The sequence below is a fragment of the Cavia porcellus genome, unplaced genomic scaffold (assembly GCF_034190915.1).
Source record: "Cavia porcellus strain 051 isolate PalLab524CR breed Dunkin Hartley unplaced genomic scaffold, mCavPor4.1 scaffold_1, whole genome shotgun sequence".
NCBI lineage: Eukaryota > Metazoa > Chordata > Mammalia > Rodentia > Caviidae > Cavia > Cavia porcellus.
In genome coordinates, this window is record NW_026947484.1 from 159,294,339 (window position 1) to 159,320,202 (window position 25,864).

At 40.3% G+C, this 25,864-nt stretch overlaps 1 protein-coding gene across 4 annotated transcripts in view; it reads left to right on the forward strand.

The window, feature by feature from the left end:
• Nucleotides 1–25,864, forward strand: part of Ptger3 (prostaglandin E receptor 3) — a 172,355-nt gene that overhangs the window by 18,377 nt on the left and 128,114 nt on the right. For all 4 annotated transcript variants that reach the window (XR_010050545.1, XR_010050551.1, XM_063258307.1 and 1 more), the window contains exon 2: nt 18,589–18,768. Coding sequence is in view for 2 of the 4 variants with exons in the window: in XM_063258307.1 (XP_063114377.1) it covers nt 18,589–18,768 (180 nt within the window). In the remaining 2 variants the exon portion in view is untranslated. The remainder of the gene's footprint in view (nt 1–18,588; nt 18,769–25,864) is intronic.

Below are 25,864 nucleotides of genomic sequence, written 5' to 3' on the forward strand. Positions count from 1 at the left end.
TTTAGTTGAGGAAAATATTTCAATAAATTTTTTAGAGAAACTTTAAAAACAGGTTTATTCTGGTAAAAAGGGTTACTGAATATTCCTACATCCCAATAGTATTTATCTACCAATCCCTGCAAAACCATTTTTGAAAATACCTACAGGTGTAACTTTTTAAATGAATTTAAAACATTTTCCCTAAAATAGTAGCATGAATAATTTTATTATTACTTGTTTAAAATTGTCCTAGTATGTAAGGTCAACTGTTTGGTTGCTGGGCCAAAATACCCAGCAGGTTAAAGGAGGGAACGGTTTATTTGGTTCATGGTTTCAGAGGGTTCGGTCCTTGGCAGCCTGGCTTCAAGGCAGGGACATTATGGTGGAAGGGTACAGTGGAGAAAATCTGCCCCCTTCACGGTGGTTGCAGGAGAGGAAAGGGTAAGAACACAGCAAGAAATACAGCATCCATTGACTGGTTTCCAGGGAACCTACCAGCACAGCTAGCTCTAAATATCAGTGGGTGTATAGAACTACCATGATTCAGTCTCATCTCTAGGAGCCTCTTAATCCAGCCCAAATTGCCAGTGAAGCATAAATATCACATACATGAAGCCAAGGAGTGCAGTAGAAACTGCTTTCATTGAGTTCACACCTTAGGGAGAGAGGAAGCTAAAGGATTCTGGTGATGGGATGTGACTGTCATCTTGACAAAAGAGCAAGATCCTCATAGGAGTTTGGGTCCTGAATCATGGGAAGATGTTTGCTTCCTTTTTCTGGCTATTGTGTTCTTTATTGTTGGACCACACAGTATTAATCTAAATAAACCAAACCGTGATGCAAAAGCAGTCTAAGGGGGTAAACACAGGAGATGAACCAGGTTATAGTTTTTTCATTTGCCTGTACAAAAGAAAATGTGAGTTTAATTTCCTTAAATTTCCCTCACTGGTATAAAAGTGTTAAGTCCTAACTGTAATTCAGGTGAGGTTTTAAAATATATAAAAGAAAAGATGTGTCTAGGAGTAGTTTGAGAAATAAAGATTTCTTGGTTTTGTTTTGGTTTAGTTTGGTTTTTTGAGACAGGGTCTCATTATGTAGTGCAGGCTGACCTTGAACTCACTATGCAGCCCAGGCTGGCCATGAGCTCATGGTTATCCTCGTGTGTCCTTCAGCCTCCGACTGCTGGGATTATAGGCATGTGTCACCACGCCCAGCAAAAAATAAAGTGTATGCTAGTAGTGTAAATGTCATATGGCAATTGATGTCTTTCACTTGCTGTATAAATGAGTGTTGGAATGTGTTAAAATGTTGCTTTATAACCTTCAAGGGTGGTAGGATTAAAAAGGGACCCATTTCATTTCTTTTTCATAATTTTTTTTGAGGTAGAGTTTTGCCATGTTTCAAACCTCAAACTCTCCACAAAGCTTAGGCAAAGGGTGGAATTTGCCATGATCCTGCCTCATCCTTTTGGAGTGCTGGATTACAGGTGTATTCCTCCATGCCTGGCCTGGTTCCTGTACATAGTCTTTGTACATAGCAAGGTACTGTTCTGAGGCAGGTCATAGCCATCTTCTTCATCTTCTTAATCTTCATCTTCATCTTCTTAATTCATATTCATAGGAGACGACAGTTAAGAGATCTTTTTCGGTTCGTGCTTAATGCCCCAACAATTGTAATAATAAGAGGCCTGCTGTAGGCCAAGCCCTGTGAGCATCAGTAGTCTGTGATGTGCTGCGTATTCATTAGGGAAGGGCAAAGCAGAACAGTGGCTTCATGGGTCCTGAAAGGAAAGAAGTCACCCGAAATGTTGGGTAGCAGCTTTTTCCTTTCCCAGAAAACTAAGCCCTGACGGTGTGAATTAAACCCAGTTGACAGAACTCCCCTTAGAAAGCCTTGGGCTTTGGAAGCTGGGCTTCCTCTCACGGTTAAGATAGTAGGGATCCAAGAAAAAGCAGTGGTGCTTTGTGACACCTTTCATCCCACAAGCTGTGGACCCAGCACTGCGCTATGACTAAAATTTAATTGCTACCCTTGGCATGGTGGTACACATTGGCAATCCCAGCACTGAGAAGGCTGAGGCAGGAGAATCACTGCATGCAAGGGGAGCCTGGGCTAACTAGTGAGTTCAAGGCCAGTTTGACTGCATAGGATTTTCTTTCTCAAAAACAAACAAAAAATTTAATTGCCATTGTAATCGTATTAAGAAGTAGGAAGCCAGACATGGTGGCACATGCCTGTAATCCTGGCACTCGGGAGGCTGACACAGGAGGAGTGCTGCAAGTTCAAGACCAGCCTGACCTATAAAGTGAACCCATGGCCCGTCTGAACTGCATAGCAAGACCCTGTCTCAAAAAAACAAAATAAAGTAATAAAAAATAATAGGAACTTTAGTAAGTTGTCTCAGCCCTCATGAGTACATTATCATTGTTAGCAACATGCTAGGCCTTCAAGTAATTCTGATCAAAAAAGGATGCATTTTAGCCTGGGGTCCTCTGTCTCCTTGTCTCCTGGCCCTTGTGCAGCACAAAGGCCTCCCTAGATGCTCACAAGAGGCTCTTGGAGACCGGTGCCAACAGACTCTTGTTTATAAACCACCCTGGTATTCTGTTATAGTAAAAGAAAATGAACCGAGATGATGTGTTATTTCTTCTACTCTGTGAGTATTTTAAATATTTATGATAAGATCTGGTCTCATTTGGGAGCAAGATTCCGTCAGCCAGGGGCACGGAAGTCAGAGCCATAGATTTGCAGCAATAAAGGGACTTTTGACCCTGGCATTAGAAATCTGACAGTAAGTGTCCTTGCTACAGACCGATGGTGATGCGCATAGTATCTTTATTTTCTTTTTTCTTGGGCTGTATTTTTGGAAAAAGTTATTATGTAAACAATAGGAATTTTTCTTTTCATATAGATTAAATACGTCCTAGTTTAGGTAGTCACCTGTACTTTTTATTCTCTGGCAACAATCTGACAGTGGAAGATGTTGAGGGCTTCGGAGCTATGTTGAGGTCCATCAGTACCTGTAACCAAGAGGCCATCACTCTGGCTAATTATAACAACAGAAAGGAAGGAAAGACAGGAAGAGGAGAGGAGGGAGGAAAGGGAGCAAAGGAGGAAGAAAGGGAAAGGAGACAGGGAAAAATTAAATCAAAACGAGGACCCGGGATTTTGAATGGGGATAAATACGGATGGAGCAATGAAATCTCTAGCACCTGTGACTCCCGTAGCGTGCACGGTACCTGCTCTCTTTCGTATTATTCATCCATAGTGTGTTATCTCCGGGTTAAGCGTCTGCCTTGATGTATACCTAAAAAGAGAGATAGATCTCTGTCTCTGTAAAGGTTTTCATGCACTGAGAGAAGCCGACGATTGAAAACGAGGAAGACTGTAAACCGGTGAAGGAGACCAAAGAGCTATGGAGACCACGCGAACACTGTGCTCAGACTGCGTGCAGCGTGCTTTTGGCACGCTTCCTGCCCGAGGAGTGGATGTTGCAAGTCTGCCACAAAAGAAGAAAACAAATCCGTCAGAATTAGTCAAGGGCAGAAGAGGAAAACGAGAGCCTCAGGATGGAGGGATGCGTATTTGTGAAAGGTCCCCAGGGTCCCGAAGTACAGAAGAGCCAGGTGTGACTCCTGTAAGGGGCAGAAAGGATCCAGACGTCTGGACTGCGGCGAGGATCGGGCTGCAGGACACACAGCTGCATGAGCCTTGAAGCAAAGCGGGTGAACGTCAAGCTGCAGGGTGCAGGAGAGGGGAGACCCACTTCCTGCCCGCTGGAAAGGGACTTACCTGAGCCTCTAGACAGATTAAGGCTGGAAAAGCACAACAAACTGATTCCATCTTTTGCCCTGACACTGGAGGCCCAGGACCCAGGGACCTGGGTGAGCTATGTGCGCCAGCGCTCAGGCGTGGTGACGTAGTCCGATTGCACACAAGGGCGGGATGCTGCGCTGATCCACCTGAGAGATGAGGCCCTGGCCTCCAGCTTCTCCTTGGCCTCTCCGTGGAGCATTCCTTCTCCCTGAGGTGTGCAGAGGGTCTCTCCGGAAGTGAGGGTCTTGTGATCGGAGAATCAGCTGTGGGAAACCCCAAGCCGGAGAGGTGAGGGAAGCCTGCACAGTAGCATTCATAGTCTTCCTGCCTGGCTTTGGTGTCAAGGCCTGGAACGTGCATGGCTCCGCCGGGAGGAAGAAGGTCTGGCTTGTGTGGTTCACCTGCAGACGGGGGAAGGAAGGAAGAGCGAGGAAAGGCTGGGAGAGGCTGTGCTTCTGGGGCCCGCCCTTGGGAGGTTTGTTTTTTGAACCCCAGCAGCACTCAGTCGATGAGTAGGAGATGAAGAACTGTTTGACTTGGAAGGAAACAGCCGCATTTTCATTTTGCAGGCATGTTTCTGAGAGAACAGCATGGTGGGTAACTGCGGCACACAGGCCAATGATTGTGGAATAGCAAGTATTTGGGGGAAGACACCATGTTGGCTGAGCTCAGGAGCAAGTGAGAGTAAAGATGAATGAGGTTATAGAAGGTATTGTTTGTTTGCTTTGTTTTTTAGTGAAGTTAGTTGGGTGGTTTGTGGCTGAGTGGATGTGAAAATCAAGGGGGGAAGAAAGGGGAGAGAGACAGAGAGAGAGAGAGAGAGAGAGAGAGAGAGAGAGAGAGAGAGCCAGAGCAAGCAAGTCCAAGGATCCAGGTTTCTGTTTTAGAGAACTGAGGTCTGGTTATAGTGGACATCGAAGTCCCTTTGAGGAAGATGATGATTTTGGTTAGCAGGGCCATATGCAGGCAGCTGCCTTGGGGTGTGTGGAGCCCACAAAGGAGGAGGAGGCTCCTGCTGATAAGACCCAAAAGCTGGAACCTGCTCAGAACAGATAATCACAAGCTGGAATGGAGACTGAAAAGGAGACTCCAGGAGGTCCCAAGACGATGAGAACAAGCAGCCATGTGGCTTGTAGCGAAGAGGATGTCTCATGAAACAGCTGCGTCCAGCCAGGTCCGACATCACAGAGGCATCAAACAAGTTGAGCATCCAGAGCATTTGGCAGCCTTGTCGGTGGCTTGAGAACCGCTGTTCCTGATGATGTGTGGAGCAGTTTGCCTGTAACTTCTGGAGCCATGTATTTATAGCTGGGTGAGAATTCCATGGAAGGTTTATTCTCTCAAAGTGGCAGAGAATTGGATGTGTTAAAGTGATAATTGGAAAAAGCCAAAAAGACAAAAGCAAAAACAGAAAAACCAAAAAGCAGTGGTGAACTTGACTATAAATGAAGAATAGAAAAAAAATGAGAGAATAAAGTCTCTGAAATCCAGGATGGAGAGAATCCAAAACACAGTGAAAACTAGCCCTAGAGAAGAGACAGCGGCTCCTCCACTCACACAGCTGGGATGGAGCCGTGGCTGGCTGCAGACACCTAAGCCAAGGTGGGAGGTAAGATTGCCCTAGGCTTCTATGCACCTTCTGGTTCTTCTGCCAGGTGGTTTAAGCCTGGGTTAAAGTGCCACTGTGGAGAGTAAGAGGGACCAGCCAACCAGGGGTGAGATACGGTTGGGGAGCACGAACTTGAAGAGACCCCAATCTGTGGCCATTTCCCCAGAGTCCCCGGGGTATCCGTCTCAGATCTGCCTCTGGGATGAAACCTTCCCAGATGAGATCCAAAAGAGCATCATTTTGACAAGCTGCAAGCTTAAGCAACTTTGTGGCCTATCGCACTGAAAACGCGTCCTCAGTCTGTGCTGTGTATGGCTGTGGCATAGGGAGAGGAATTCTGCATCCTTTGGCCAGGTTGCTCATGAACTCAGTCTTAGGGTCAGGAAACCACTAACTTCACAATAAGCCACAGTGAACTTGTTAGTTAAACTAATTTTTTTCCATCAGTTATAACATCAGGTTGTTTTCCCACAGATTATCAGGTTATTGCGCACATCAACCGCCTGAGTTCAAGCTAAAAATAACCGTATTATACTTCCTGGCTGTGCTGTGACACTAATGTTTTATCAGTAAGTTAATAGGTTACGGCACATAGCTAAGTCTGTCACTACTCTGAATACTTCCTTTATAAGTATGATTATAACATGATTTTTTAGAGAGTTGGCAAAATAAAAATGAAGAAAAGAAAGAAGAAATTGTCCTAATTCTCACCCACAGGTAACTGTTCCTATTTTTTTCTATATATACACATGCAGAGACTTATTTTTAATTGGATTATGCAATGCAATAACTCTTTCTTTTCACTTTTCATATCTTAACCAAACTTGCGCAAATGCATATGAAGTATGATTTTAAGTGGCAGCATTGGAATATGCATATGATATTTACATAACGGATTCCCTCAACTTAAAGTGTCTTGGTATTTACTATTTGAGTTTTCCTACTTTTCAGTTTTCCTGCAGATGTGAAAAATTCCTTGCACACAACACTACCCTGTGTTGTGATTCTTTCTCGTAAGCATTTAGCTGCCTTGAGTGGTCACCTACACCACTGACACTGAGGTTCTGTGCATAGACAGCAGTGGTGTTGAGCATTTGGGATTTAAATGAAATTGCACTTGGAAAAAAACAAAACTGTCTTCAGTCTAAATATTCTCAAGGATTCATGTTTACATCTTGACAATGACATGCTTTCTGGGTTTTCTCTTGATGCCTGATAGGTAAGGGTTAGCGATAGAACAGAGATCGCTTTTCCTACTTGCATATCACATGCTAATCCATCTATGCTCCAGAGAATCAATATTTCCATGGAGTGGCCTTTGCTTTCCCTCCTGCAGCCAGCAGTTGAGTATTCACTTAGTGACTGACACTTCACAACTGTTCTAATAGAAAAATAAACATCTCTCTATGCAGAACAGGTTATTGACTTATACTGAGCTAAATCACCCCAAAATTATAATTTCCTCATCATCGGGGGGAAAATCTTATAAAGTACAGAATGCTGCAGGAAACCACCAGCAGCTACTTGACTTTATGGAGCTCCTTGTGTGTTAAATGAATAATACTTCTGGCTACCTGACATGTGCTTTGTAGTTAGTAAATGCTTGCAGTAGATGAAATTTGCATTGGCTTTGGGGGAGTGATGTCTGCCTTTATTTTACTTTTTAATGTAGAATTGAATTTCTCATGTGAAAGAACCATGGCAGAGTTAACCTTCATTCTGACTTCTTTCACTTCACATGGCCTGGAGATCCATCCGCTTTCCTGCAGAGCACTCACACACCCTTCTTTATGGCTGAGTGGGATTTCACTGTGCATAGGTACAGCCCACATTTCCTTTGCCCAGCTGTCTGTCGCTGCTCACCTAGGACGTTTCCAGACCTTAGCTATTGTGAGTTCTGTTCCTATAGTCATGGGTGTGCTTGTATCGCTACAGTGTGATGTGCTGGATTCTCCTGGGAATATACCCTGGCAAGGTACAGCTGAGTCAAACGGAATTTCAGTGTTGAGGTTTTGGGGGTTTTTTGTTTTGTTTTGAGAATTTCCATAGCAGTTGTGCAGTTTTTAAAGGTCAGGTTGCAAGTGTTTGTTTGTTTGTTTGTTTGTTTTTGCTTTCTATTAAGTTGAAACTTTAGGACAGCAGCCCGCAGATGTACTTGTAGTGCTGGCCTGGTCCCAGCCTCTTGCTGTATATCAAAGCCTGTGGTTCTAGAAATGCCTGTTTAGTGCTACAGCCCCCAGGGTGGGGCGGGAGTGGGAAGAAATACCGGATTGCAGGTGTTCATTCATCTTGTTTTAGCATTTGAAGATTGCTAGATTGAGGAGATAGGCACCGGCATGTAATAATCTTTTTTCCAGAGAAGAGAATCAATTAAGAGGCAGAGTTGGGTGACTGGTCTCCAAACCAGAAGCAGACTGAGTTGGCTTTGTGAAAAGCCTTTAACTCTGGGACAGTGTGTTTCTCTGTGTGTTCCTTCAACACAAAATCTTGCCCGAAAAGCCTCAGGAATCTTGTTCTCAGGTACTGTTGACTAACTGTAATTTTCCTCTCTCCTCCTTTTTACCCCTAATCAAAAGACACATTGAGAGATTTTTTTTTTTTCAAATTTTTATTTTTTGACACAGGCTGAAGTTCAGGCTGGCCTTGAACTCACTGTGTGGATCACACCAGCATCAAACTTCCCATGACCCTCCTGCCTCAGTTCCTGGGTGCTGCTTTAATAAATGTGCTCTATTACTCTTGGCTTCTAGACTTTTTTTTTAAAGAGGAATTTTATCTTTTGTCTCACACTGTTTTCCTCTAGGTTTCTTTCCTTTTCCAAATTAAATCCTTACTTATAAATCCTGCTTTGCCCCGGGATTTATCTGAAAAAAGTGAGCCACAGAAGTCTTCTCAGAATCCATGCAGTCCAGCCCGTGTTGACAATGAGTCTTAACAAATCCCAGAAAGGAAAGAAGTTTCCTAAAAGTCATAAATGAGACCAGAGCCAGCCATAGAATTCCACACTTCTGATTTTGTTTCCATCGCTGTTACGAAAAAAAAAAAAAAATCTAAAAATTGCATAGTCATAAAGATGAAATAGCACAACTGCTGGTAATTTTTTAAACATTTATTTGCAAAGTGCTTAGATTAGATGGGGCTAAGGAAGCTTCTGACATAGGATTCTCTGGGCTGCCGAGATTTGACAAGCAGAGGACTAAGCTGAGACCTCACTGGAAAGGTAGCATTTTCTTCTTTAATCCACGCCCAGGCGCCTTCCCATTAACATCCTTCAGATTACACAGTTAAGTGGCTTAAAGGGCGCTGCCTGGTTTCAGTGTATGTATAAGCAACACTTCTATCTAGGGGAATTTCCAGTAGAACAAGTCGTTCTCCTGTAGCCTAATAGAGGATTATAGAGAACAGAAACATCCTAGATAAAACTTGGCTTGTTAGGAAATTTCTCTTAAAGACTCACATTAGGAACAAACAGGCAGAGTGTAAACACCCCATGATGGAGCCCGAGGGTAGCTAACTAATTTTATTCCCTCCCCCACCGCTAACTAGCTTTTCAGAGTTTCCTCCATAGGCACATGTGGTCCATCACCCGAGGCACTTTTGAAGCAAAAGCGAAGTACTAAAGATTTCTCAAATCTGTGATTTTCACATTCTGCTGCAATGAAATGAAATGCAAACGCAAAATATTAAGAACACACTCTCTGGTGAGCTGTTTTCTGTACATTGGAAAAGACCTTATCACCAGGGAGGGAACAGCTCGCTCTTTTCCCTTCAGACAGAGCAAGGTGCCTGGCCCAGGCTGGCATGGATGATGGGAGGGTTATCCCAGCAGCTGGGCTCCAGAGGTCTCCTGTAGGTCTCCTGCTTCCAGCTAGGAAGTTGCTCGGAGCCTGGGGCATCTGCAGGCAGGAGAGTGGGTCTCTAGCACTGGCCTCCTCACTCCTTCAAAGAGCTAATTTGTTACGAGAGGCCGTTTAGGAGCAGTTTTGTCACATGTAATCACATTTGCTGTGTATAAATACATAAGCTCTGGACTGGCTGAACATTCTGTGTATTCTTTGTCCCTTCTTCCCTGTATGAAGAAGAGAATTGCATTAATAGTGACAATTCCACCACAGATATACGCATTCACGACAAAAGGTTTCTCTCAATGTCTGAAGTCTAGAAAGTATTTGCAAGCACAGACACAAAAATCACAATCAATGTTTGGCCCTTCAAGTATAGGAAACTTGACTGGATGCTAATTTGCATTTTTCTGTGTGTGTGGTTGTTCAAAATCAGATACGAAGGCTGGATATTAGCTCAGAGGCACAGCGCCTGCCTGGCCAGCACAAGGTCCTGAGTTTGATTCGCAGCGTGCGTGCGCGCGTGCACACACACACACACACACACACACAACACACACACAACACACACACACACACACACACACACACACAATCAGATGGAAATGTGGAGCCCTATTCCCAATTTGAAATGGCAGAGTCATGATCACTGTTTCTAATTCCAGTTATCTCCTCACTGCACATCTCATGATTTCCTGGAAAAGCTGGAGTATCTCTACTCATGTGCCAGCTATTGCTTACTGAGGTTGGCTTCCTAATTTCATAATCATGGTATCATCAGTAGGAAATTACAGTGCTCTACACAATGCAAGGCAAATGAAACCTACATTAGCTTTAGAACATTAATTTTAAATAATTAGCCTCATAAAAATTGACTTTAAAATAACTGAAACCTTATTTTAATAAATAATTTTGTAAATTTTCCTGATCATAATAGAGAAATTTAATTTATGCTGGGAAATGAAAATACAACTTTCAGGAGGTTTTAAATGATTTGACAGTGTGGCCAGAGAGCTTCACAGAAGGTGGTAAACCTTAGATGAAGAAGTTAGGATAGCTGGACTAAAATTTTTCAGTAGTTTATAGAATGAGGAAAACTGGGTTAATGATCATGTTTTTGTATAAAGGTGACTAAGTTGAAAATAGTGATTTTTGTACCTTTTAGTAATTTTGGACCTTGAAATCTAACTGATGCTCCTTTTTGCATGTTGCAAATTTAGAAATTGAGACAATGTAAGTAAGAGTTGGCGAGATTTTTACTTCATTCATACTTTTTGAAAATGCTTCCCCCCCACAAGTGAAGAAGGCAACAAGCTGGCCTGAATGTTTATCAGTGAGAGAGAGCAGATCGCTTTCATGCTGGTGCCCTCCTGTCCCCCTTAACATTTGCTGCAGCTCAGTGTGTGGATGTTATTAGTTCTCTGCCATTGCTGTAACAAATGACTGTGAACTCAAAGGGTTAACAGCTAGAAGAGTTTCTCTTACAGCTCTGTAGGTTGGAAGTCTGTGCTGGGTTTCCCTGGAATGAAATTAAGGTGCCCACACGCTGTGTGACTTTATGGAGATTTGAAGGGAAAATTAATTCCTTGCTTTTTTCAGTTGCAGAGAAGGCACTTGCAGTCATTCATTCTGGCCTCTTTCGTCTTCAAGGCTGGCAATGGTACAGCCCTCTGCCTACTCTCCACACCTCAGCCTCTCTAGCTACAGCTGGGAAAGGTTCTCTGATTTTCAGGACCCATATAATTACCCTGGACTCACACAGATAACCCCAGATAATCTCCCCATCTTACAGCATTTGCCTTTAATCATATATGCAAAGTCTTTTTTTTTTTTTTTTACCACGTATGTGACTTATTCAAAGATGTCAGGGACTGAAAAGTGGCTGTAATCTCAAGGGGCGTTTTCCTGCTTGTTTACTTCTGACAGTGGTGGACAGTATTAACTTTACAAGGCCAGAGTCACCATCCAAAGATACTAATGAAAATAAATGTAAATCAATTTGGTTTAAAATGATAAATATTAACTAATGAAAGGGAAACCATCTTCTTTAAGTAAAATATTTTCTTAGATCATTTGAAATACTCTTGAGTGAGACCAGAGAACATGGCGGACAGACAACAGCAACTACCAGAGGCTCTCTGAAAGGTTCGGCTCAGAGGCCAGAAATAATGCGGACTAGGGAGACACGAATCAGTAGAGATATGCTCTGCTGACTCAGGAACGAACTGGGCTGAGAGAATCCAACTTGGAATACAGTCCTGGCGCTAAAATAGGAACAGAAAAATCTCGGTGTGGAGGCTCGACTCCGCGCCATCGGAAACCGGTTTGGATTTCCCGCCGTGCGGCGGCCGGCTATCTCCACAGCGGCTCAGCAAGGAGAGACGCGCCGAGCTCTGGGAGCGCCGAGCTCTGGGAACGGGAGAACGGAGTCGAAAAAAAAAAGGACGGACAGAGGTGTACACGAAAACTGACTGGTGGCGAGGTGAGTGAGAATCTGACCCCCCACCACAGTTTGACTCTAGCGGAGATCTCTCTGGGCGCCATTCCCCTCTCGGACGGGATTGGAGAAAAGTGCCTGGCCTGAGTGACGCTGCTGGCGGACTCTCTAGGCTAGACTAGCCTAACCCAGATCCCAGAGCCGGACGATGGCCCGGAGGAGCGACTGACTTCCGCGTAGGCTGCCTCCTCCGACTCCCTGGTGCGCAGCGGTGGGCGGGAACAACTAGCCAGCGCAATTTGATCAGGCTGTGGCTGACAGGCAGGGAAGCCGGGCCTCCTTTGTAAGATTGCATTTTATAAGGAACAAAAAATATGGGGAAGGGAAGCAACAAAAAAAGCTCCTCGGCCCCCAATCCTGAGAAACAGGCAATAATGGACGCCGCACCAGTATACATTAAGCACCATATTGAGAGCCTCATAGACCAATTCAGGAATGAAGTTATCAATGATCTGAAGCTAGAAGTATGCAGAATAGTTAGAGAAATACTAAACACCACCCAGGAAAAAACAGATGGTGGAATGGAAGAACAGAAAAAGAGGGGAGAATTGCTTGATGGAGAAAACAGAGAAAGCATTGAGTATGTGAAGCAGGTTCAAAGGGACTATCAAGAAATTAATAAGTCTATACAAGACTGGCATAACAGCTTGAAAGAAACTAAGGACAGACTATCTGAACTGGAGGGCAGACTTGAAATATGGGAGAATGAAATGAAAAACTTCTTAAAAATAACAAAGAAACAAACAGCAATAATACAAAGACAAGAAGATGATAAGAGGAGCCACCACTTAAGGATTAAGAACATAGAAGAAGAAGTAGGGACACAAACAAGTGAATTACAAAAGCTACTCACAGAAATAATCCAGGAGAATTTTCCTAATTTAGCAAAAGGTAAAGATACTCAGCTGTATGAGGCATACAGGACCCCAGCTACCTACAACCCTAACAGAGAAACACCCAGGCATATAATAATAAAAATCCCAGAAATTCAATACAAGAACAGAATATTAAAAGCTGTAAGAGACAAGAAACAGATCACTTACAAAGGAACACCCATCAGAATTACAGCAGATTTCTCTTCACAAACCATCAAATCACGAAGAGCATGGGGGGAAATAATTCAAGCTTTGAAAGATAATAATCTCCAGCCAAGATTGAGATATCCTGCACAACTGTCCCTGGAAATTGATGGAAAAACGAGGTGCTTCCAGGATAAAGAGGAACTGGGGGAATTTGCAACCACCAATTCAACTCTACAGAAAGTATTGCAGGATATTCTAAAAAAAGAAAAATACAAAGAACCCAGAAATAGTGGCAGGGAGGCCACAACGAATGGAGCAGAGAACAAAATGAAGAAGACAAACTGACAGCTACTGACAGAAAAAGAGCTCAACAGAAATGAGACAGAGAAGATTGGATGATAGGAACAGCTATTTTTGAGAAAATGACATCTTAATAGGTAATGCTGATTCAGTACCATCTTGTTTTGAAGTCTCATCTAGCTTTTGTTCTTCTGTCTCCAATGGTCTAACCAGGTTGTATCTTATTGGATTTTGTTATGTACGTTAGTATAAGCAAAAACCTTTTAAAGACAAGGAGATTATACAGAGACCATTGTTCATTTTCTGTTAGTCAATTCCAAATACTCTATAATGCTGTCATTCTCTTAAATGGTTTTACATTGTTTTGATATACTTAATGCTACAGTATATGAAGTTGTACTCAAGGACTTCAGGGAGGGAGTCAATATGGTAACTATTTTTAAGTCGGAAATATCTGGTGGTGAAACACTATTCTGCTTAAAAGGTTATGTTTTGATCTGCCCTGTTTCGCTGTTATGCCCTCTTTTTCTTTTTCTCAATCTCCACTCCATTATATACTTTTTTATTGTTATCCATTTAATTAAAGGGAAAAATATAGCAGGATATAATATAGTAACCCACTTTGACTTTCTATTTTCTCGATTTGAAGCCCTGTATTACTCTCACCATCTTGTTTTTGACTGAGGTTCCTCTATTCTGTTTTGCTGAATAGTATCAGGTTCGAAAGTTTAGGCATCAGCTGAGAAGATAATGAGATTCATTATAACGCCCATTCTCGTTGACTTCTATCTACTTTTGAAGACCTACAATATCTCCAATGTTTTGGTTTTGTCGGTTTTATCCTTTATGGTTTTGTTCAATAGTATTACAACTAATGATATAGGCAATTCTATTAGAAATAGCGGGAGGCATTAGGGTAACCATTGTTGATCACCTTGTATTATGTTTTTATATTATCTATTATATCCACCCTTTTGACTTGACCGATTCTGTTCTGTTATGTCACATTTGGTTTTACTCTCTTCCAAAAAAGCAATAAGAACAGTGGGAGCAATGAAACCCAAAATGTGTAATAGTCACTGTACAAAAGAGAGGAAAAGAAAATGCTCTAAACTATATAACTGCATGTATATTTAAATGTATAAGACAGAAAATGATATCACAGAGTTCTAATGGATCATTGAACAGAACTGTTTGCAGTATCATTGCTGGAATGTCCACTCTACAAACTTTAATTCTGTGACTTGAACAATTATTTCTAAGATGGCAATATGTAATCTATTAACTAGTGATTTCCTACTGCGCATTTTTTTCTTCTGTAAATCTGTATAACTTGTACCCTTCACTGTTTTTTTTTCTTTTCTTTTCTCCTTAAATAAAAATTAAAAAAAAAAAAAAAAAAAAAGAAATACTCTTGAGTGTATAAAAACTTTAAATTAATTTTAAATTAATTCGGTCAAATTATTGTGGAATAAAAATTATTTCATTACACCACAAGTCTGCACGCTTTATATAATTATAATAGTCATAAAAATTTATAATTTATCTTATATTGTTCTTTAATTCTTAAATGCAGTATTACATGAATCTGTTGTATGTTTATTAAGCTTTACATCAGGTGCTAGAGATGTATGTGTTTATAGGTTTTTTACTAGGATAGATAATGCCTCTAAAAATTAGCATGGCTTTGTTGAATAAACATTTCTTGAAATAACTATTAATAAAATTAGAATAAGAATATGTGACTATCAACTGGTTGCCTATGATTCCTCTCATTGTTAATAAGGACAATAATTTCATCTGAATGTACAGGGGGTATCTGATCAAGGGCCATGGGTCATACCCGAGAGCATGAAGTTGTTTTATAAGCCAAGTCTGGAAGTTCTCATTCCCTTTCAGTGTCCCGTATAAGAGTTATCTGTGATTCAATGAGACAAAAGCAAAATGACTGAAAGCCAGTATCTACGTATAACCTTGTAAGAATTCTGACTTTTTTTTCTGTCTAATTAGCTGCTCTCTTTGTTAGTTTTCTCTCATTGCTAAGACAAAATACCTGACACCCAAACTGAAGGAAGGAAAGGTTTATTTAGTTCACTGTGCAGCTTTCAATCTGTAATCCATCCACTGGCTCCAAGGCATGGTGGCAGTTTATGGCAGCAAAAGACGACTACACCAACAAGACAAAAGGAGAAGACAGAGAAAGAGAGTGACTCTTTCTGTCCCATATGTGGGCTCCTCACCTAGGGTAGGTGTAGCACTCACACCAATAATCTTAGCATTAGACCATGAGTCAGTCACAAATTCTAGAAGCTTGCCCCCATGACTGCATGAGGCTTGGGGGTGGGGGAACATCTAGACCCAAACCATGACATTCTACTGCTGTAACAACTCTTAGATTTGGACTAAAATGCTTTTTGTATAAATGGATGTGTATAAGTCTTTGGGGGGCCAGAAGTAGAGCATTATGTTACACCTATCTACCTCCATCTTTGTTCTACACTTGCATTTTCAAGATAAAACTGAGATTATGTAAGTATAATTGGCAGCTCTCTTTTCCTGTTGATTTATCAGTACTGACACCAATGGTTATGAACTGGATGGAAAAAGACTCAGGACATGGGGAATTCAAAGAGTCACCTCTTACTGGCATCAAGCTAACATAGCTAACTGTGTTTTAAATCTCACAATAGGGCCCATTTTCCCAAGAAGAGTACAAATTGATCAAATCCAGTGGTTCAGTACTCTTCTTCCCAGATCAAATAGATGTATGAGGACTTTACTCTTTGCTTCTAGACAAGCTCACTAACCTTTGGGCTAGTAAGTGGTGTTGCGTCCCTTCTTAGGTACCCACCAGTTTTCCCTTCATTCCTTGTTTTTCAAGAACATTATGTTGCTGCCTGTTAAAATCATCATTTTACAGATGACTGAAAAGACTGATATGGTCTTGAAAGGCAGAGAATCCTCTAGAGTAGAAATGGATACTAGAGTTGAAGGATTCCAAAGGTAGAGAACAGAAGTAAAGGTCAAGAATTAGGAAAGAGCACGGGAATATTTTAGATCAGTGAGACACAGCTGGAATTTAGTCCATGTAGCTAGTTAGCAGGAGATAAGACATGGTTGAAGTAGAATGTTAAAACCCTTAAGAAGCAAAGTTAAAATTTTATTTGGTAGACCATGGAAAGATGCTTTTTAAAAATTTTTTCCCTTTGTTACTGGGAGTCAACCTGCAGACCTTGTGCTTGCCAGATAGGCACTGTGCCTCTGAACTATATCCCCAACCCCTTGATACTCTTTTAGTGGGGATGATTTGATCAGAGTTTGGATTTAGGGTGCTGAATCTGTGATGGGATAACCTCTATATGTCTTGTCTTAGTCTGTTTACATTTCTGCAAAAGAGGAATAGCACAGGCTGGGGAGTTCAAACATTTGTTTCTTTCTGTCCTGATGTCTGAGGTCGAGAAACTGGCTGGGGTGGCTGCCAATGGAAGTCCTGTTCTTCACCACAGGCAGCTGTGTTCTGGCTGGACCCACACAGGACAGAGGGATGAAGCTCTGGTATTTTCTCTGTCTTTTGATAGGGCCCTAAACCTGTCACCATGTTCCTATCCTCATGACTTCATCAAAGCCTAGTCACTGCCTGTGAGCCCCATACCTAAAGCCATTGGATGAAAGATTAGGTCTTTGAGCTACAAATTCTGAGAAAGCACCAGCACTCATTCCATATAGCATGCACCATCTGGACATCCATCCCTGCTCTAATTCAAATATAAAAGAGGTTCTGAATGCAGGGAGAATGCAACTAGACCAAAAGGCAGTGCCAAGGAGAAGGCAGAGGAACACTTTAACAGGGACTTTGATCGGTTGTGCCAGGGGTGTGTGTGTCGATTGTGTGTGGCTGGAGGTGCTGAGAATGTTGGATTCAGTTTGGAATAAGTGGGTAAGTTGGCCACAAAAGGGGGTGAGCACAAGGGAGAGGTCGAGTTCCCTAGAAATGTACTGTAGGCGTCTGTCATAGACACATATTTAGGCTAGTTCTCTCCAGGTACCCTTCAAGAAAAGCAGAAAGAAACAAGGGACGTTAATCTTTGTTTTACCAAGCACCATGTCAGGACCAGTGGTCACGCATAGTGTAACTTCCACATGACAAGTGCTCTTTCAGCCAAGTGAAGGAAGGAGATGACTATGAATTGAAGGAGATGATTCTTTGCTTATGACTAGGAACTCATGTCTGAGTGTTCCCACTCTTGGGTTTGCTGTTCCCAACGGCACCATTAGGAATAGTCGAAAATGCCCTCCTGGTACTGAAGGACCACCCAGCACATTCCTAGGGCTCCCAGTGCTGAGAGGAAGCGGATGAAAGAGTTCCCAGCTGCATAATAAGCCAGTTGCTTCGGTTTGCATGCCCAGCATTACAGTGCCCCCGTCCTCGTGGCTCCTCAGTCTCGCTGACATTTGACCAGTCACATTTCTCCACCTCAGTCCTCTTCATGAATGTAATGTGGCTTATTTTGCATTTATCATAATTTTTATTTCTTCCTGATGATGAATGCTTCTGAGCATCTTTTTATATCCATATAGACCTTCATTTTTTTCTCTTGTGGAAGAAAAAATAATCACATTTGCTTATAAATATTTATTAGCACAAATATAAATATATTTGCATGTGCTATATTCATAATATATAATAGATTACTTCAAATATAAATATTTTTTCATTCACAAATACTTAGTGCCTCAAACTCCTAAATAAAGAGTTGTCTAGTCACTGAGAATACAGCATTGGGGAAATAATATTCTGAATCCATGCCGCCATGGAGTTTATATTCTAGTCCAAGGAGACTAAAAAAACAAAACAGGGAAATTCTATGTCTTGTGGTATGAGTGAACTTAGATTTGAGTTTAAATTAGTCATTTTATATCAGTAACTCTTGGTTTGTGTAAAAAGTGTAAAAGTGTAAAAAGAATGTAATAGTACCATCCATCTTGCATTGTTTTTTAAACATATATGAAAAAATTTGAAACGGTGACTGCTAAATTAAAGATGCAGAAAATACTAATAATAGTAGTGACATTATAATTGCTTTCTCCTATCCAATCTGCTATTCTTTAGTAACTTCTTCTAGTTAGAAATATTGAAGGTTAAGTTCAACTATGTTCTGATTATTGTTGAACTGTTGACTGTCATTTGGATCTCAATCTACTGGTACTTTTAGCAACAAGATGGATTTCACTAATTTCGAAATGTGGTATTTTCAAGCTTCTTAAATTCCAAGAACCAAGAGCTGAGAACATGTGTGCTTATTTTAAAAAGTTATACCATATCCAACAACAAAAAAAGTGTGCAAAAATCCTTAGGAATGTCTTTAATTCAAGACAGTTTTCTGTGATGGTAAATAATGTTTGAATTAAGCATCTCAATTCAGCAACGAACGTACTGAAAATTCAATATCTGCAGAGTATTGTGCAGAGGAAGTTTATATGACTTTACTGATCTTTGGAAAATTATTTATGCTTTTTTCTTAGATAATGATGTTGAGAATGATCTTCAATCAGACCTCAGTCGAGCACTGCAAGACGCAGACTGAAAAGCAGAAAGAATGCCACTTCTTCTTAATAGCGGTTCGTCTGGCTTCACTGAACCAGATTTTGGATCCCTGGGTTTATCTGCTGCTAAGAAAGATCCTCCTTCGAAAGTTTTGCCAGGTAGCAAATGCTGTCTCCAGCTGCTCTAATGATGGACAGAAGGGCCAGCCCATCTCACTATCTAATGAAATAATCCAGACGGGGGCATGAAAGAGAACACTTAACCAACGTGCATGTTCACAGCTTTTGACAAAGAATATTTCCAAACCTTGTGAACTTGGGCATCTCTGGCATGCCATTGTTTATATGCGGAAATGGAATTTTTGATAAAAGCTAAATGGTCCGAGAGCCATAGATAATCCCTTATGTGCCAAAAGTACTGAAACATAAACAAAGAAAAATATATTAATAACAGTCTAGTGTTTCTGGGTGTCTGCGATTTGCAGCTGGATATGTGATTATTTATGTGATGAAAACATTATTATAAATGATCTTGACCTATTGGGAAGATAAGAACAGTTCATATTCCAATATACTAAGTGCTTGGGATGTTTAACCACATTTATCACTGAAGACAAGGGGAGGAGAGCAGTTTGTTTTTGTTAAGAAATGTTGGTCTTTTGTGTTCTCTTTCATTCTCTATCACTTTTTCCCACTTAGGGCTTTAAAACCACAGTGTAGGTGGAGAAAAATGTATCTACAGCATTCATTAATGTGATGCTATTTAAGCGTTGCTCAGGATATTCAGTTAGCTCCTCCCAAAGTTTGGGTTTTTGGCTGGGTTGGTTTCTGGAAAGAAGTCTTATCTGCAGAAGAGTCAGTTCTATTTGTGGCCAATGTGGTGGAGTTTGTGGAAGCTCCAAACTAACTGTTCTTTCTTCTGGATCCATTTTGCATTCCTATAACGCTGGAGAAGACGTACAAGACTGATCTACGGGAGTCAGAGAAGCAGTTTTTCAGGATGCTATTTTAGGGACTGATATGACACCAAATTTTAGTATTCTTCCTCTCGTTTTTTTTCCACCAGAAAAATTCTCCAGGCTTTTGGGTCTTTAAATACCAATCCTAATTCTAAAACAAATAAATATTCAGAAAGTTCAATAAGGTCTTTCCATAGCTTGGTCTATTTATAGGTTAAGAAAATTAATAACATTGACCTCTCACGGCTCCTTCTCTGACCTCCCCTGAAAGTAGCTTTATGTAAATACTTATTGTTCATGTCTTTCTTACGGTCCACATGAATACAATCCCCAGTAGCTAGGCTTAGCATCTCACTGTACAGGTAAACAACTGTACTAAGTTTGGGAATTGTTCCTTAACCCCCGTCCCCAAATGACAGCAATCCTTTAAGCTAAGACACTATGAAACACTTGTCGTATGCCTTGGTGTATTCCCTTTGTAAACATGTTAAATTTTCTTGTGAATATTTGGATGTATAGTGTATTTAATTGCTTCCTCAGTTTTTTTTGCAGCTTAAGATTTATTTATACTTCTTATAACAATGTCATTTTTCTTTGTGCTTAGTACGCATTTGTGGGAAGAATTATTTTTAACATGAAGAATATATCTATCAGATTAATGTGTACACCAGTGTAGGTCAGTCAGGAGTAATCAATTTAAATGACCATGTCGAGCTGAGTTAGAAGACAAAATTGCTGAGTGTTCGTATAATTAAGGATGGTTTCCTTGGTTGCAGGTTTTCGAAAAAATAAGAAAAAAAATCTATATTAAAACACTACCATAAAATCTCTCTCTGCCATAGAATTTGGCCAAGTCATTGGTCATTTCTTGGAATATAGGGAAAAAACTATCTAAGTTTTAAGTGCATTTAAATAATCTTACACCAAAAATTATTTCCCTCTGGAGTTCTCCTCTGGCCCTTGGTTATAGCCAGATAGACAAACCTGCAGTGTGGGCCTGAGTGGTATGAGTAAAATTGGGTTGTTCCTTCCAGTACCTCATATAGTATCCAAGATATGGAAATTGCCCAGTGAATATTTGCTCAGTGAATAAAGGAATAAAAGTCTGCCCGACTGTGTGCTCCCTGGTGAGGCCCATGCCACACAGCTGAAGCAGTTCCTGCCATCACAGTCCATTAAGTTGATAAAGTAAATGATTTCTGCTTATTTAATTATAGATGTACGAATTTTTCTTCAAAGCTGTAATGTCATGCTGTTGCCCAGCAAATTGGTTTATTTGTATTAATAAATTAGGAGACATATTTCCAAATGGTAATGGAGATGGCTGTCAAAAGAACATAATTTTTCATTATACCAAAAAATACAGAAAGACATAAAAGGCTGAAATGTGACTACATAATAAATCCCTTCCCAGAGGATATATGGTACAAGTAGATAAACGACTGTTTTAGGACCAGCTTGGAGAGGAGATGAAGGACAAATTATATAAATAGCACATAGCTTTTGTTTTTCAGGCAGCCTTTTGTTGGTCTAGGGAAAGAAAACCAGGGAAGAAATAAAAATTCACAATGATTCAGCCTCTGTTGATAGCTGAGGTTAGATTTTACAAATGTTGTAAAGACGCTCTTCATATTGTTAGAAAGTGAATAGTGTCATTCTAGAAGATTCTGTCTGTTCCTGAGTTTTTTGGCCACTAAATTCCCTTATATATACTTAGCATGTCCATGCAAGTAGTTTATCTGAGCAGGAAAAGAAATTGTACTCATAAGTTGTGACTTTCTGAATTTCTAAGGTTTAAAAACATCACAGGCCTAGAAACTCACCTGGAAAGAAACAAGTGGATAGAAAGTAGAAATATATGAAATTAGCAAGTGTGTGCGATTTTTTCAAACAATATATTTATACACTATCCTGTGTCATAGGCGAGATTGTGACATATTGTCAAATAAGAACAGTTTTCAATAAAATAAGTATGGTAAATGTTTTTAAAAATATTTTTTAGTTGAAGAACCAAAATGTGTTTCTTCAAAATATACCAAATTGATCTAATGTTATATGCTAAGATATTGTAAGTAAACCTGTTTAGTTGTGCAAGATTTAAACTACCCTGAAATAAAAGATGTATATATATTTCTACTTAATTGCTCTCTATTTATAAAAGGTCTCCTGGCCATGTTATAGAAGACAATTAGAAAACCTCATATATAAGTTAACTTTAAAAAAATCCCCTAGCCACACTGGCATTGCGTAACAGACAAAAATCTATGCCAGAAAGTACTCTAATGAGATGATTGATCACTCTGTGGCAGTATTCTGGTATTAGATTTTGAAATGGACTAGGTTTTTTATTTCTTCAATGCTTTTCACGTTTTTATTGGTTTTTGACCCCAGTTTAGTGACCAATTTTCATAGCGTTCTCCACATCGACAATCATTTAGTATGGGATCAAATTAGAACCAGAGAATAGAAAAAAATTGATCTTGGAGATCTGAGGCATATATATTGCCTACTTACTTTCAAAAGCTTGTCTTGACATAGACAAGAACCTAGGAGCTGAGTGACACAGATGACAGAATATGTGTTATTACATGTTATTAACACATACATGTTATTAACATGTTGGAAGCTTAATTAAAATTTATTTTAGCCATAAAAGTGTTTAGACATTCCACCATGAGAGTTTTGCAGATCTTTCTTGCTCATTTTGTGCTTTCATACATCTCAAAATCTGTTAAAATTGAGCTCTAAATAAATGTACTGAATTGTGCAAGTGTGACTAAATTCATCAAGCATTCCCTGAGTGGCAGTAGATGCTGGCGGAAGGTGAGATATGTCTGTGATGATCCAGGACATAATTTATAGCACAGCGGCTTACAAAACTGAAAAGTCAACCTAACTTCACATGCACATGTGTTAAGACACTGACTTAAATTCAGTGTTACAAGGAAATTAGTAAATGGAGCTTATGTAGGAAACATGAATCAGAGAATTAAGGAAAATACTTTATCTATTATCTTTTGTAATTCCTGAAATGAAAATTCTGTTATAATCTGTACAAGTTTAACTGTGTACCATGACATCATATAATAAGCACAATAGCTTATGATTCTTTAGGAATATAAATATAATATAATATTCATTTATATGTGTTATAGTTCCTTCATTGAGAATGAAAATTATTTTGCATCAGTCTCTTGCAGCCAAAATGCTGACTAGATTTTGTATTTCTTCATTAAGATCTAGTTTGCCTCCCCATGAGCCTTTCTGCAAACTTGCTTTTTACCCATGCTCTCACAGAGAGTAAGTAACAGGCATATTTTCTTTTGGTGAGGTGAGGACTACACGAAGAGGAGAACAACTTTGTATTTCTAATATGCCTGTGCCCTACCATGCAAAAAGATAGGAATCTATTTTGTGACAGTAATCTGCTTTGCTTTATGGAGTAAGTTTACTAATGGAGCAATGAGAGGAGAGAGACAGAGGGAGAGAGGAGAGAGACAGAGACACAGAGATAGAGGGAGACAGAGAGACAGAGACAGAGACAGAGACAGAGAGAAAAAGAGGTGACCATCAGGAACAGATCAGCCGTTTGGTGGTTTCTGAGCTTGTTGGAGATTATCCCCCAAACACAGTTAGTTTCAAATATGCTGTTTTAAATTCTATGGTGAAATTTTATAAATTCTATAAAAACTGCTCTTGCAGTTAAAGTGAGTCAGATACCTGGCCAAAATCTAGCTGATCAGTTAACTTTAATGGTAATTCAAAAACAATTTCCTTAGACAGTTTTCAGTTTCTGAGGGAGTCAAAGCCATGTTATCAATCAGGGAAAATACGGATGACTTAATGGATGTATTTCAGCACTCTTTCCGCTTTTGAAAAGATGCTCTTTGGGTAGGCGTGGGGTGGGGGCAGAGAACCTCAAGGTAAAAGGAAAACTCTATCCACTTCCAATCTATCAAAATTCTGTGTCTTTTAAGGTCAAACTCAGAAGCGAGAAAGGAAGACACTTCGTTTAGTTTTGCACACTAGCATGTAGGTTGGTGAAATGGGGTGTGACTGGCGCTTTTTTCTATAGCAGGAAGTGGTATATTCACTCAGGTTAATTCTCTTCTTGAGAAGAGAATTGAGAAGAGAATTGACTACTAAATTCTCTTCTTGAGAGAGAGCAAGAAAGAGAGAAATTTTACCTATTTCTTTTTCCTTTACCAATTTTTTATACAAATAGCCTAGTTTGTTTAAATGAAGTAGAAATAATGATTATCTTGACTGTATAACACATGAATGTAAGTACGCTTTACCCAGAGTGCCTAAGAAGAACTGAAATCATTGTCATTCAGTCCCCACAGCATGGATCACGTATATCTCCCCCTGTCTCGTCAGTGTGCCGTTCCTCCACCCGTGGCTGAGGGACAGGTGTGTTTTGTCACCTCCGTGTAAAGTGTTTTGGGCAGTTATTTTCAGTATCCATAAGCATATGTCCCAGTGTGTTTTAAAAAGTGGTCTTCAAAATTGTATAGACAAAGAATAAAAGAGACTGTGAAAAGTATATTAGAATTTTAATGGCGTTCAAATCCTAGCTAGTATGTGTATTTGCTAAATGTATATTATTTCTGCTGTGTTTGTCAATGGAAAATAAAGCTAATGTTCTGAAATGTCCATGTCTGGTTTTCCTGATGTCAGCTCATGTCAGGAATATTTCACTTCATAACTCTAACAAGTATTTTGCTGAAATCCTATTTGGCATGCTTTGGCAAATAAAAGTACAATACAACACAACAGCTCCATGCTACCTGGAACAATTAGATTGTATTGTTTTATATTTCATAATCATGCACAGAAGAAATTTTTTCTGATTGCTCCAATCTGAAAGATACTCCTTTCCCATTTCCAGCATGACATATTTTCATATGACAGCCCCCAGATTATTATTTTTAACACAAAAGCAGATTTAAGAGTTATTCTAAACTCAGTGCCAAATGCTGGGCTGTTTTCACTACTCTGTTTCTGCATAATTCTGGTCAGTTTTCTTCCTTCATTAGTAAATACCAAGTTGAGCTTTTCCTCTTTTCTTTTAAGGCATCTAGGGAGAAGTTGGTTCCCAGTTCTGCCCATGGAGGATTTCGAAGACCTCAGACCAGATCTTACTGTCTTTGTAGTCTTTATTATGTAGCATTTCAGTCAAAGTCATTATAGGTATGCTGTATATGGCTGGCCCCACATTTCTACCACTGTGGTGATTCACTTCCAGGTCAAAGGGCAAGACAGCCTCCATTTCCTGTCTTCAGAGAACATGGGACCCATTTGCTTGTGGTTAACACTCTAGAGGAAATCCAGTCTAGAAGCTGGGTGTGAAGAATCCAAACCAGTTTCCTAGGTTTGTTCCATCCTAATAGATGGATGCCTCTAGTTGGTGGTAAGAAACAAGGATTGATAATAAACCCTAATTTTTAACAGGTTTATTTTCTAGCAGTAAAATGGAAAATGATTTATTTGGTTTGGGCTGAAATTAGAGTAAACATAGGGGACTGAAGGTGGGTGGAACGTTTGACACTAACTTGGGAAATAGTCTGCTGTACAAGTTGACATTTACTCTTCATTTTAGAGACAAGAGAAGGGTATTTTAGGAACATTTCACTGCACTATGGCCAATGTCTTATAATTTAAAAAGCTTTCAAATGCAGTAACCTCTCATTTCCTGTGAGAAGTATAGGTCTCAGGAGCACACATGCAGTGACCCCTCAGGATAGGTGAGAATGAGGTGACTTTAGGACAGGCCTCCCAGCCCCCCAATGCACAGTGCCAGATCATTCTTTGTTGCAGGGGCATCCTATGTATTGTGGGTCGTGCAGCGCTATCTGCTCACTGGATGCCAGTAGTAAATCTTTAATTGTGACAATAAAAATATTTCTAGATATTACTAAATGTGCTATGGAGAACTCATTTGCCCCCAGTTGAAATTTCTGCTTTAGGCCAAGCACCCTGGCCTTCAAACCAGTGCTCTGTACTAGGGGGTTTGCAAGGCAAGGCCATCAGTGGGATCTTGCCCCTGCTAGTCACCGCTGTGGCATTTCCTGAAGCAGAGGCACCAGGATGCCGATTGATATCTGACTGCACAAAAATGTGGCGCTACCACTCCAACAATGCCTGGATCACCAACAGCCCCGATCAGCTTCCGTAATCACATAAACCTATTCACAGACAGCGAGGTACAGTTTCTTAGATGGGATCACCTTTCTACTGATGCCTCCAATCCCCTAAGGAGCCATAGGGTTATATGTCTTAGAGAAGTGTCTAAA